Source organism: Bubalus kerabau, chromosome 8, assembly GCF_029407905.1.
Source record: "Bubalus kerabau isolate K-KA32 ecotype Philippines breed swamp buffalo chromosome 8, PCC_UOA_SB_1v2, whole genome shotgun sequence".
In the NCBI taxonomy this organism is placed as follows: domain Eukaryota; kingdom Metazoa; phylum Chordata; class Mammalia; order Artiodactyla; family Bovidae; genus Bubalus; species Bubalus kerabau.
Window position 1 is genome coordinate 89,803,021 of NC_073631.1, and position 14,085 is coordinate 89,817,105.

At 38.6% G+C, this 14,085-nt stretch overlaps 1 protein-coding gene across 5 annotated transcripts in view; it reads right to left on the reverse strand.

Moving 5' to 3' along the window:
* Positions 1-14,085, reverse strand: part of AASS (aminoadipate-semialdehyde synthase) — a 79,158-nt gene that overhangs the window by 27,014 nt on the left and 38,059 nt on the right. For all 5 annotated transcript variants that reach the window (XM_055590795.1, XM_055590796.1, XM_055590792.1 and 2 more), the window contains 4 exons: positions 5,212-5,333; positions 4,898-5,024; positions 354-464; positions 157-265 (listed from right to left, as the gene is read on the reverse strand). In XM_055590795.1, the coding sequence (XP_055446770.1) occupies positions 157-265; positions 354-464; positions 4,898-5,024; positions 5,212-5,333 (469 nt within the window). The remainder of the gene's footprint in view (positions 1-156; positions 266-353; positions 465-4,897; positions 5,025-5,211; positions 5,334-14,085) is intronic.

The window sequence follows — 14,085 nt, forward strand, 5'->3', positions numbered from 1 at the left end:
ATAGCCAACATTTTATAATAATTATAAGTGGAATACAACCTTTAAAAAATATAGCCGTTTCTTTAATCAAAGTTGTAGAAAAATTATTTCCGTACACAAAAATCTAGACCTCTTAATAATTTCCTAAATGGAACTTTGGGTGTCAATTGGGCTCACCGTGGCTCCCACTTCTTTGGCCTTATCTATTGTTTCCATTGCCAACATATGATCAAGACCAGGGTCCAATCCCAATTCGCCAATGACTGTGATGCCAGCATCTTCGACACTAAAAGAGGTAGAAAGAGAAAGAAGGAAACTTCGGATAGAAAAATTTAAAAATTCCATGGAGCTGCTGAAAACTGACTGACACTTACCTCTTTTCTAATTCTTTTAGCGCTGGGGTGATGTAGCTTGCAGTGATCATGTTAACTTTGCTTGCGATGCATGCCTTGGCCACAAGAGGATGCAATACATAAGGCAGTAAGCTTAAAAACAGAGGGAGAAACTCATCAGAACTTTCTTTTCCAACTCTCCTTCCAACACACCTTGACCTGCACTGAAGTGAAGCATCATGCTGATAATTCTCTCAGAGATGATCAATTACTCCTTGAAGACTATCGAATAAATTCATCCTGTTTTTGTATTTAAAGCTCTTCTCAATATGATCTTCAGTTCACCTTTCCATTTTTCCTCCCTTTATCTCCTTTATAAACTATAGAAGCTATTATAATTCTCCACTCACAGCCTTTACTTTTCCATTTCTGAAACTACTTTCACTATATTTTCCACTTAAAATTGTCCCTCACCTGCCCATCCCCATCCAGGTCAAACCTTCCTTAAAGAAAAGTCTGAAAAGGTACATCCTCCAGGAAACTTTCCCAGATTTTCCCAAATCCAGACCTTCCTCTGTATGCACTCAGCTATCCCTTTATAACATTTAATGGAATTTATTTTACTTATCCTTATATTTCTATGATTTTCTGTCTTGAGTTCCCTAATAAAAGATAAGGTTGCTATTCTTTTTACCTCCAAGTATTCCAAACGGCTGTCATTAAACTAAGTCAAGGTAATCCATACTACTACTACTACTAAGTCGCTTCAGTCGTGTCTGACTCTATGCGACCCCACAGATGGCAGCTCACCAGGCTCCGCCATCCCTGGGATTTTCCAGGCAAGAGTACTGGAGTGGATTGCCATTGCCTTCTCCGAAGGTAATCTATACGTTACATTAGAAAGGAGAGTCTAGGCAAGGCCAGAGGAGAAGGGGATGGCAACCCACTCCGGTCCTCTTGCCTGGAAAATCCCATGGACGGAGGAGCCTGGTAGGCTGCAGTTCATGGGGTCGCTAAGAGTCGGACACGACTGAACGACTTCACTTTCACTTTTCACTTTCATGCATTGGAGAAGGAAATGGCAACCCACTCCGGTGTTCTTGCCTGGAGAATCCCAGGGACGGTGGAGCCCGGCGGGGTACTGTCTATGGGATCGCACAGAGTTGGACACGACTGAAGCGACTTAGCAGCAGCAGCAACAGCAAGCAAGGCCAGAGAAGGAAATGAGTTTTAAGGGTATTGATTGTTGTAAAAGCTATCAAAACAGCTAAAAGTTTATGCACGCGTGCTACGTTGCTTCAGTTGTTTCCGACTCCTTGCGACGCTATGGACTGAAGCCCACCAGGCTCCTTTGTCCATAGGATTCTCCAGGCAAGAATGCTGGAGTATGATGTTTGGCAGAAATCAACAAAATTCTGTAAAGCAATTATCCTTCAATTTAAAAAATAGATAAATTAAAAAAAAAAAAAGAAAAGAAAAGAATGCTGGAGTGGGTTGCCATGCCCTCCTCCAGGGGATCTTCCCCACCCAGGGATGGCACCCGCATCTCTTACGTCTCCTGCATTGGCAGGTGGGTTCTTTATCACCTAAGAAGCCCTAAAAGTCTATATGGTGAGCAAAAACAGAAACTGTACTCAAAACTCAACTTTAAGTTTTCTAAGCATCTCGCTCAGATGTTTTACTTTGGTGCTGGGACTACACAATCACAAAAAAATGACTTTCCACAAATATTGATATATATTAGTATATTCATATTCTGCTGCTTCTGCTGCTAAGTCACTTCAGTCGTGTCCGATTCTGTGCAATCCCATAGACGGCAGCCCACCAGACTCCCCCATCCCTGGGATTCTCCAGGCAAGAACACTGGAGTGGGTTGCCATTTCCTTCTCCAATGCATGAAAGTGAAAAGTGAAAGTGAAGTCGCTCAGTCGTGTCCGACTCTTAGGGACCCCATGGACTGCAGCCTACCAGGCTCCTCCATCCATGGGATTTTCCAGGCAAGAGTACTGGAGTGGGGTGCCATTGCCTTCTCCATTCATATTCTATCCAAGGACTAATAAGCATCCTATCAGTCACATAACAATAAGTTCTACTAGCTTATTACCTATTTGGTAAAGCTATCTACACAGTATAATGAAAATATAAATACAAACTTATAAACATTATTATAGTGTATCACTGTTCTTGTTGCGTTCATCCTGTTTATTTCAGATTTTTTGCATTTCACATAAAATCAGACAATAAAATTACCTCTTAGGCACTTATCTCTCCTCAGGTTAACAGAACGGAGTACTGTTACTTAGATTTATTACCATGCAGAACAGAATTATGTACATATCTTGCCAATGACAATATGAAAACTCTTTATCTCTGTATTTCAGCTTTTTTAATCAAAAATAATTGTTACTGAATATAGTAACCTTTCAAAAGCCAATGTACCAAATATCTGCAAAACTCTTTGTTGGAAAAGTATTAACAGAAAATGTTCCATGGCATCATCTTAAGGGTTAAGTGAAGTGTTTCTTTTTTTGTCACATTCTTCACAATGAAAACTTGCCTGATCAAAATTTTATCAAGATCTAAGAATATTTTTTAAATTTTGGCATTATCAGCACTAATCACTAATAATCACTATATTAATCACTATAATCACTAATATGCTGAGAACTAGAACGATAGGACTTTGACTGGTGGTGCCTATATAAGACAAAGGGATTAGAATTCATAATTCGTTATGTATGTAAGACAGCATCTATTCACCAGCACATAACTCAATCCAAATAGTTGGAAATGCCAACACTTGTGCAAACATAGACAAAATATAAATCTAATTCTCAAAGTAATATATCAAACTCAATTATGACTTTTCATTAGCTCATTAAAAACTAAAATGCAAAATACAACCATAAGAACTTGACATATTATTACAAAATCTTGTGAAACATTCTCCATACATTTTACTTTGATAGCCCCTAACATTTTACATCAAAACATTCTTTCTCCAAATTAAAAAATAAAAAGGTATTTAAGAAACACTACAGGATAGCAATGTTTAACAGCATTTCCACTATTCAGCATAGAAACTCAATCAACTAAGAAAAATTAAATATAAAGCAGATTTTGCTAATGTTAAATCTTATTAAAGGTCACAAGTTCAATGAATTTTAAAATTTATACCTATTATTAGCTTATTGTCTGTGTCCATGATTTTGTCATATTTTGCTTCCAATTTTGTTCAAAATGTGTTTTATTATCTTTTCTTTTTTTAATCAAACAACAATTTTATATTTAGGTACCTATGTGTGGCAAAACAAATTCTCTTTATCAGTAGGCTACAATATTCCATTTTGAATAAGGGCTTGCTTTCATAATCATATCCTGAAAGACAAGGTCTATTGGTTATTAATAAATTTTTACTGAAAAATAATTAATGCACATTAAATTTTTATAAATTGAATAATGCTTTTGAGTGTTCAAAGTGATCCTATATGAAGAGATAATGTGAAAGTTCCACTTAGAATTACCTTTCATTGGGTCTGTTTTCCAAGCCCCCCTATCTTTTTTAAGGAGGACATCATAGAACTTCTCCCAAAGATATCATTTGAGTTGGAACTATGAAAGTGATATAATTATGAAAGAGCAGCTTAAGTTCCTTCTGTCTTCTAGGAAAAAAATATATTCTAGGAATAAACAGCTTATTCTCATCACTTTGGTAATTTCAAAATGAAGTATCTAATATCATGTAGCCCTATATCTAGAAGTTAGATCTCTATTTGTATTAGATAGTAATAAATTATATATTTCAAGGTCTGTTTCTCTGCTAAGGCTAAAAATGGTCACAGGGCTAAAGAATCTACTCACTCTAATTTAAGCTTTATAAGTCCAAAGGTTAAAATAGCCACCAAAATATGACTCATGAGTGCCTCATGACCCAGCAATTTCACTTCTAGGTAAATATCCAACAGAAATGCATATATATGGTAACCAAAAGACAAGGACTAAAGTGTTCATAGCAGCACAATTCATAATAGCCAAATTCTGGGAACAACCTAAACATCCATCACTAGTCAAATGGATAATAATAGTATATTCACATAATGGAACATTACACAGCAAAGAGAATAAACTACAGTTACAGACAACAACACAGAGGACTCTCACAGTCACAATACTGAATGAAAGAAGGCAGCCACAAAAGGGGGCACACTGAAAGATTTTGATTGTACAGAATGAAAAGTAGCAGAAATGCATCTCTATGTTAGAAGCCAGGACAGTGCTTACCCTTGAAGGATGGGACTAGTAATAAATAGAGGCACAAGGAGAGCTTCTTGGCTGCTATTATATTCTGTTTCTGATGTGAGTGATGGTTACATGCTGTGTTCACTTTGTGAAAATTTATGGAACTACCTAGCTCTGTGCACTTTCCCAGATGCACACTTCAATTTAAAAGTTTATTGAGAGAAGAGAAAAGGAGAAGAGACAGGAAGGAAGGATAGGGGGAGAAGGGGAAAGGAGAAGACAGAAGAGGAGCGAAACTAAAAAATAACAACGAGACATATGTCAATCATTTCTTGCTACATACTAACCTGATGACAAGATCCTGTGTTGCCACCAAGGAGCTCAACTTCTCTTCTTGTTTACCAACGTGCAGGCTAACAGGATTAATATTATATTTCTTGCCTAATTGTTCAATTTGATTCTTCATGTCAGAACCTGTTTCAAGAATTAAAAAGTCCAAGCTTTAGATTTCCTTTCAATAATCAGAGAGTAAAACACACTTTAACACCTCCAAAAATAATTTTTTGAAGTTTAGAAACAAGACTGTGATTTAAAATTCACAGAGTAACATGTTTTGAAACCAGTTTTACTTCTTCTTCTTTAAAAATCAGGGCTTATTTACCTACTGTGATTTCAATACTGTCATCTCTCAACAGGTATTCCAATACAGGCTCAGATACGTAACCAGATCCAAGAACCAAGACCTTCTTCTTGGTGCCCATTGAAAGTGACTGAGCATGTTCCCTATAAATAAAAGGAGGGGAGAAAATATTAACAAAAAATGTTTTAAATAAAACATTACTGTCCCCAAACCAAACTAAAACTTAGACTGTGAAGCAGGAGGCAGTCCGGAGGCGGTCCTAAGGTGGCGGAGGAATAAGGACGTGGAGACCACTTTCTGCCCCACAAATTCATCAAAAGAACATTTGAACGCTGAGTAAATTCCACAAAACAACTTCTGAATGCCAGCAGAGGTCATCAGACACCCAGAAAAGCAGCCCATTGTCTTCAAAAGGAGGTAGGAAAAAATAAAAATGATACAAAGAGAGACAAAAGAGATAGGGACAGAGATCCATCCTGGAAAGGGAGTCTTAAAAAAGAGAAAAGTTTCCAAACACCAGGAAACACTCTCACTGGTGAGTCTGTGGCGAGCCTTGGAACCTCAGAGGGCAACATAACTGGGAGGGAAAATAAATAAATAATTAAAACCCACAGATTACGTGCCCAACGGTAACTCCAGAGAAGTTACTGCTCTTCTCCAGCAGAGAAGCAGCGCAGACGCCCGCATCCGCCACTAGCAAGCGGGGGCTGGGCAGGGAGGTGTGGGCTGCATTGCTTAGAGTAAGGACTGCTCCTGAATGCCCCAAGGGCAATCTGAGGGAACTAACTTGAGATAGCAAACCAGACTGTGGGATAGCTACTCCAGGAAAAGCCCTAACCTAAGACACTGTCAGGCCCGCTCACAGAACAAAGGACTGAGAAGAGCTAGCCGGCCGTGGACTGGCCCATCCCCCACTGGAGACAGGCAGGCGGGGGCAGCCAGAACCAGAATGGGGCAATTGCAGCCCTGGAGAGGCATCATTCACCAAACTGCAAGCAGGCTTCATTGCTAACCAAGACTTCTTGGGATTCTGGACGGTCGACATTCACCTGAGAAGGTGCGCCAGTTGTACACCCAGAAAACCGAGCGGCAGGGACAGGGGAGGCAGTAAGTTGCAGCAACTGCGCTCGCCAAACACTGGTCACCTGAGCTGCTCTGACCTGGGAAGGGCACAAAATGCAGGCCCAACCGAGTCTGTGCCTTTGAGGACTACCCGAGTCCCTGAACCTGAGCGGCTTAGACCTGGGAAGTGCATACAACCCAGGGCCAGCCTCAGACAGTTCCCGGCAGAGCAACTTAGAGCCTGACCAGTATAGACAGGGAAAGCACAGACGCCATGAGCGGGGGCAAACCCAATGTGGCCGAGAGTCTGCGAGCACTCCCCACACATACCAGTGTTATTTGTTTGCAGCGTCCCTCCCTCCCCACAGCATGACTGAACAAGTGAGCCTAAAAAAGTGTCCACCACCGCCCCCCTTATGTCAGGGCAGAAATTAAACACTGAAGAGACTAGCAAACAGAAGCTAAAACAGAGGGAACCGCCTCAGAAGTGACAGACTGAGAAGTCTTGAGGCTACTGTAAGAATAAGACTGAAAACCAGAGGAAGGAGGCTTAAGTCCAAATCCTGAGAACACCAGAGAACTCCTGACTCCAGGGAACATTAATCGATAGGAGCTCTTCAAATGCCTCCATACCTACACTGAAACCAAGCACCACCCAAGGGCCAACAAGAGCAAGACATACCAAACAAATTCTCCAGCAACACAGGAACATAGCCCTGAGCTTCAATATACAGGCTGCCCAAAGTCACTCCAAACCCATTGACATCTCATAGCTCATTATTGGATACTTCATTGCACTCCAGAGAGAAGAAATCCAGCTCCACCCACCAGAACACCGACACAAGCTTCCCTAACCAGGAAATCTTGAAAAGCCACCCATCCAAGCCCACCCACCAAGAGGAAACTCCACAAAAAAGAGAACTCCACAAACTGCCAGAATACTGAAAGGCCATCCCAAATGCAGCAATATAAACAAGATGAAGAGGCAGAGAAATACCCAGCAGGTAAAGGAACAGAATAAATGCCCACCAAATCAAACAAAAGAGGAAGAGCTAGGGAATCTACCTGATAAGGAATTCTGAATAATGATAGTGAAAATGATCCAAAATCTTGAAAACAAAATGGAGTTACAGATAAATAGATTAGAGACAAGGATTGAGAAGATGCAAGAAAGGTTTAACAAGGACCTAGAAGAAATCAAAAAGAGTAAATATATAATGAATAATGCAATAAATGAGATCAAAAACACTCTGGAAGGAACCAACAGTAGAATAACAGAGGCAGAAGATAGGATAAGTGAGGTAGAAGATAGAATGGTAGAAATAAATGAAATAGAAAGTAAAAAAGAAAAATGAATTGACAATCTCAGAGACCTCTGGGACAATGTTAAACGCCCCAACATTCGAATCAGAGGAGTCCCAGAAGAAGAAGACAAAAAGAAAGACCATGAGAAAATACTTGAGGAGATAATAGTTGAAAACTTCCCTAAAATGGGGAAGGAAATAATCACCCAAGTCCAAGAAACCCAGAGAGTCCCAAACAGGATAAACCCAAGCCGAAACACCACAAGACAAATATTAATCAAATTAACAAAGATCAAACACAAAGAACAAATATTAAAAGCAGCAAGGGAAAAACAAAAAATAACACACAAGGGGATTCCCATAAGGATAACAGCTGATCTTTCAGTAGAAACTCTTCAGGCCAGAAGGGAATGGCAGGACATACTTAAAGTGATGAAAGAAAATAACCTACAGCCCAGATTACTGTACCTAGCAAGGATCTCATTCAAATATGAAGGAGAAATCAAAAGCATTACAGACAAGCAAAAGCTGAGAGAATTCAGCACCACCAAACCAGCTCTCCAACAAATGCTAAAGGATCTTCTCTAGACAGGGAACACAGAAAGGGTGTATAAACTCGAACCCAAACAATAAAGTAAATGGCAACGGGATCATACTTATCAATAATTACCTTAAATGTAAATGGGTTGAATTCCCCAACCAAAAGACAAAGACTGGCTGAATGGACACAAAAACAAGACCCCTATATATGTTGTCTACAAGAGACCCACCTTGAAACAAGGGACACATACAGACTGAAAGTGAAGGGCTGGAAAAAGATATTCCATGTAAATAGAGACCAAAAGAAAGCAGGAGTAGTAATACTCATATCAGATAAAATAGACTTTAAAACAAAGGCTGTGAAAAGAGACAAAGAAGGATACTACATAATGATCAAAGGATCAATCCAAGAAGATATAGCAATTATAAATATATATGCACCCAACATAGGAGCACTGCGATATGTAAGACAAATGCTAACAAGTATGAAAGCGGAAATTAACAGTAACACAATAATAGTGGGAGACTTTAATACCCCACTCACACCTATGGATAGATCAACTAAACAGAAAATTAACAAGGAAACACAAACTTTAAATGATACAATAGACCAGTGAGACCTAATTGATATCTATAGGACGTTTCACCCCAAAACAATGAATTTCACCTTTTTCTCAAGTGCACACAGAACCTTCTCCAGGATAGATCACATCCTGGGCCATAAATCTAGCCTTGGTAAATTCAAAAAAAATTTAAATCTTTCCAAGCATCTTTTCTGACCACAATGCAGTAAGATTAGATCTCAATTACAGGAGAAAAACTATTAAAAATTTCAACATATGGAGGCTGAACAACACGCTGCTGAATAACCAACAAATCACAGAAGAAATCAAAAAAGAAATCAAAATATGCATAGAAATGAATGAAAATGAAAACACAACAACCCAAAACCTGTGGGACACTGTAAAAGCAGTGCTAAGGGGAAGGTTCATAGCAATACAGGCATCCCTCAAGAAACAAGAAAAAAGTCAAATAAATAACTTAACTTTACAACTAAAGCAACTAGAAAAGGAAGAAATGAAGAACCCCAGGGTTAGTAGAAGGAAAGAAATCTTAAAAATTAGGGCAGATATAAATGCAAAAGAAACAAAAGAGACCATAGTAAAAATCAACAAAGCCAAAAGCTGGTTCTTTGACAGGATAAATAAAATTGGCAAACCATTAGCCAGACTCATCAAGAAACAAAGGGAGAAAAATCAAGTCAATAAAACTAGAAATGAAAATGGAGAGATCACAACAGACAACACAGAAATACAAAGGATCATAAGAAATTACTATCAGCAATTATATGCCAATAAAATGAACAACGTGGAAGAAATGGACAAATTTTTAGAAAAGTACAACTTTCCAAAACCAAACCAGGAAGAAGTAGAAAACCTTAACAGATCCATCACAAGCACGGAAATTGAAATTGTAATCAGAAATCTTCCAGCAAACAAAAGCCCAGGTCCATATGGCTTAACAACTAAATTCTACCAAAAATTTAGAGAAGAGCTAACACCTATCCTACTCAAACTCTTCCAGCAAATTGCAGAGGAAGGTAAACTTCCTAACTCATTCTATGAGGCCACCATCACCCTAATACCAAAACCTGACGAAGATGCCACAAAAAAAGAAAACTACAGGCCAATATCACTGATGAACATAGATGCAAAAATCCTTAACAAAATTCTAAGCAATCAGAATCCAACACATTAAAAAGATCATACATCATGACCAATTGGCTTTATCCCAGGGATGCAAGGATTCTTCAGTATCTGCAAATCAATCAATGCAATACACCACATTAACAAATTGAAAAATAAAAGCCATATGATCATCTCAATAGATGCAGAGAAAGCCTATGACAAAATTCAACATCCATTTATGATAAAAAAAAAAATACCCCTCCAGAAAGCAGGAATAGAGGAACATACCTCAACATAATAAAAGCTATACATGACAAACCCACAGCAAACATTATCCTTAATGGTGAAAAATTGAAAGCATTTCCCCTAAAGTCAGGAACAAGACAAGGGTGCCCCCTTTCACCACTACTATTCAACATAGTTTTGGAAGTTTTGGCCACAGCAATCAGAGCAGAAAAAGAAATAAAAGGAATCCAAATTGGAAAAGAAGAAGTAAAACTCTCACTATTTGCAGATGATGTGATCCTCTATATCAGTTCAGTTCAGTTCAGTCGCTCAGTCATGTCCAACTCTTTGTGACCCCATGATTTGCAGCATGCCAGGCCTCCCTGTCCATCACCAACTCCCGGAGTTCACTCAAACTCACATCCATCGAGTCGGTGATGCCTTCCAGCCATTCTCATCCTCTGTCGTCCCCTTCTCCTCCTGCTCCCAATCCCACCCAGCATCAGAGTCTTTTCCAGTGAGTCAGCTCTTCACATGAGGTGGCCAAAGTATTGGAGTTTCAGCTTTAGCATCAGTCCTTCAAAAGGACACCCAGGACTGATCTCCTTTAGAATCCACTGGTTGGATCTCCTTGCAGTCCAAGGGACTCTCAAGAGTCTTCTCCAACACCACAGTTCAAAAGCATCAATTCTTCGATGCTCAGCTTTCTTCACAGTCCAACTCTCACATCTGTACATGACTACTGGAAAAACCAAAGCCTTGACTAGATAGACCTTTGTTGGCAAATAATGTCTTTGCTTTTCAATATGCTATCTAGGTTGGTCATAACTTTCCTTCCAAGGAGTAAGCATCTTTTAATTTCATGGCTGCAATCACCATCTGCAGTGATTTTGGAGCCCAAAAAAATAAAGTCTGACACTGTTTCCCCAACTATTTGCCATGAAGTGATGGGACAAGATGCCAAGATCTTAGTTTTCTGAATGTTGAGCTTTAAGCAACTTTTTCACTCTCCTCTTTCACTTTCATCAAGAGGCTTTTTAGTTCCTCTTCACTTTCTGCCATATAGGAAACTCTAAAGACTCTACCAGGAAATTACTAGAGTTAATCAATGAATATAGTAAAGTTGCAGGATATAAAATCAATGCACAGAAATCCCTTGCATTCCTATACACTAATAATGAGAAAATAGAGAAATTAAGGAAACAATTCCATTCACCATTACAACAAAAAGAATAAAATACTTAGGAATATATGTACCTAAAGAAACTAAAGACCTATATATAGAAAACTATAAAACACTGGTGAAAGAAATCAAAGAGAACAGTAATAGATGGAGAGATACTGTGTTCATGGATCGGAAGAATCAATATAGTGAAAATGAGTATACTACCCAAAGTAATCTATAGATTCAATGCAATCCCTATCAAGCTACCAACGGTATTTTTCACAGAGCTAGAACAAATAATTTCACAATTTGTATGGAAATACAAAAAACCTCGAATAACCAAAGCTATCTTGAGAAAGAAGAATGGAACTGGAGGAATCAACCTGCCTGACTTCACGCTCTACTATAAAGCCACAGTCATCAAGACAGTATGGTACTGGCACAAAGACAGAAATACAGATCAATGGAACAAAATAGGAAGCCCAGAGATAAATCCACGTACCTATGGACACCTTATCTTTGACAAAGGAGGCAAGAATATACAATGGAGAAAAGACAATCTCTTTAACAAGTGGTGCTGGGAAAACTGGTCACCCACTTGTAAAAGAATGAAACTAGAACACTTTCTAACACCATACACAAAAATAAACTCAAAATGGATTAAAAATCTAAATGATAGACTAGAAACTATAAAACTCCTAGAGGAGAACATAGGCAAAACACTCTCTGACATAAATCACAGCAGGATCCTCTATGACCCACCTCCCAGAATATTGGAAATAAAAGCAAAAATAAACAAGTGGGGCCAAAATTAAAATTAAAAGCTTCTGCACAACAAAAGAAACTATAAGCAAGGTGAAAAGACAGCCTTCAGAGTGGGAGAAAATAACAGCAAATGAAGCAACTGACAAAGAATTAATCTCAAAAATATATAAGCAACTCCTGCAGCTCAACTTCAGAAAAATAAATGACCCAATCAAAAAAATGGGCCAAAGAACTAAACAGACATTTCTCCAAAGAAGATAAACAGATGGCTAACAAACACATGAAAAGATGCTCAACATCACTCATTATCAGAGAAATGCAAATCAAAACTGCAGTGAGGTACCATTTCACGCCAGTCAGAATGGCTGTGATCCAAAAGACTACAAGCAATAAATGCTGGAGAGGGTGTGGAGAAAAGGGAACCCTCTTACACTGTTGGTGGGAATGCAAACTAATACAACCACTATGGAGAACAGTGTGGAGATCCTTTAAAAACTGGAAATAGAACTGCCATACAACCCAGCAATCCCACTTCTGGGCATACACACTGAGGAAACCAGAATTGAAAGAGACATGTGTACCCCAATGTTCATCACAGCACTGTTTATAATAGCCAGGACATGGAAGCAACCTAGATGTCCATCAGCAGACAAATGGATAAGAAAGCTGTGGTACATATACACAATGGAGTATTACTCAACCATTAAAAAGAATACATTTGAATCAGTTCTAATGAGGTGGATGAAACCGGAGCCTATTATACAGAGTGAAGTAAGCCAGAAAGAAAAACACCAATACAGTATACTAACACATATATATGGAATTTAGAAAGATGGTAATGATAACCTTGTATGCGAGACAGCAAGAGACACAGATGTATAGAACAGTCTTTTGGACTCTGTGGGAGAGGGTAAGGGTGGGATGGTTTGGGAGAATGGCATTGAAACATGTATATTATCATATGTGAAATGAATTACCAGTCCAGGTTTGATGCATGATACAGGATGCTCGGGGCTGGTGCACTGGGATGACCCAGAGGGATGGTACGGGGAGGAAGGTGGGAAGGGGTTTCAGGATGGGGAACACATGTACACCCATGACGGATTCATGTCAATGTATGGCAAAACCAATACAATATTGTAAAGTAATTAGCCTCCAATTAAAATAAATAAATTTATATTAAATAAAACTTAGACTGTGAAGCAATCATTTCCCCCCCACATTTCTTACAATAAGAATCTCATCAGGAGTTCCCAATACCAACATTTTACATTAATTATTTTATATCCCATATAATGAACAATAGATCCAGACATCTTTGATAGGTATGAATTCCCAGTACCACTAGTGAGGTAGAAGTGTTGGACCAATGCCTGGCTGTTCACAACTGAGTCACTTGGTCTCACACTTTATCATTCTAGGGAAGGACATTGATTCAAAATCATGCTAGGGGCCTTTTATCAGAAACCTATTTACTCCTCACAACAATCTGAGGATACTACAATCTGAGCAGGAAGTTATTATCCATATTAGACACAGTCTTGTGATTTATCTTTCAGGTCACTTGAAACCAGTGAAAACCATTATTTTGTTTCTCTCTCTCTTTTTTTTTTTTCCCAAACTCTAAACTTTTTATTTTGTATTGGGATATAGCTGATTAACAACGTTGTGATTAAAAAAAAAAACAAAAAAACAAAGAAAAAACAATGTTGTGATAGTTTCAGGTGAACAATGAAGAAACTCAGCTATACATATACATGTATCCATTTTCCCCCAAACCCTTCTCCCATCCAGGCTGCCACATAACATTGAGCAGAGTTCCATGTACTACACAGTAGGTCTTTGTTGGTTTTGTTGGTTATCCCTTTTGAATATATCAATGTGTACATGACCTTACCAAATTCCCTAACTATCCCTTCCCTTTGGGAAACTGAATGTTCATTTTCTAAGTTTGTGAGTCTCTTTCTAAAACTATAATCTTGAAATCACAAATGGAATGGGTTAAATGTAGAAACCTAAGATGAGTCACTAGGCAGAACTCTAATTCTTGAATTTCTTTGTTGTTGGAATTTGTACTTGCCTGACAGTTAATGATTTGTCTTTCGTACAAACTCTGACCTCCAAGATAGTGACTAAGTCTTCTCCA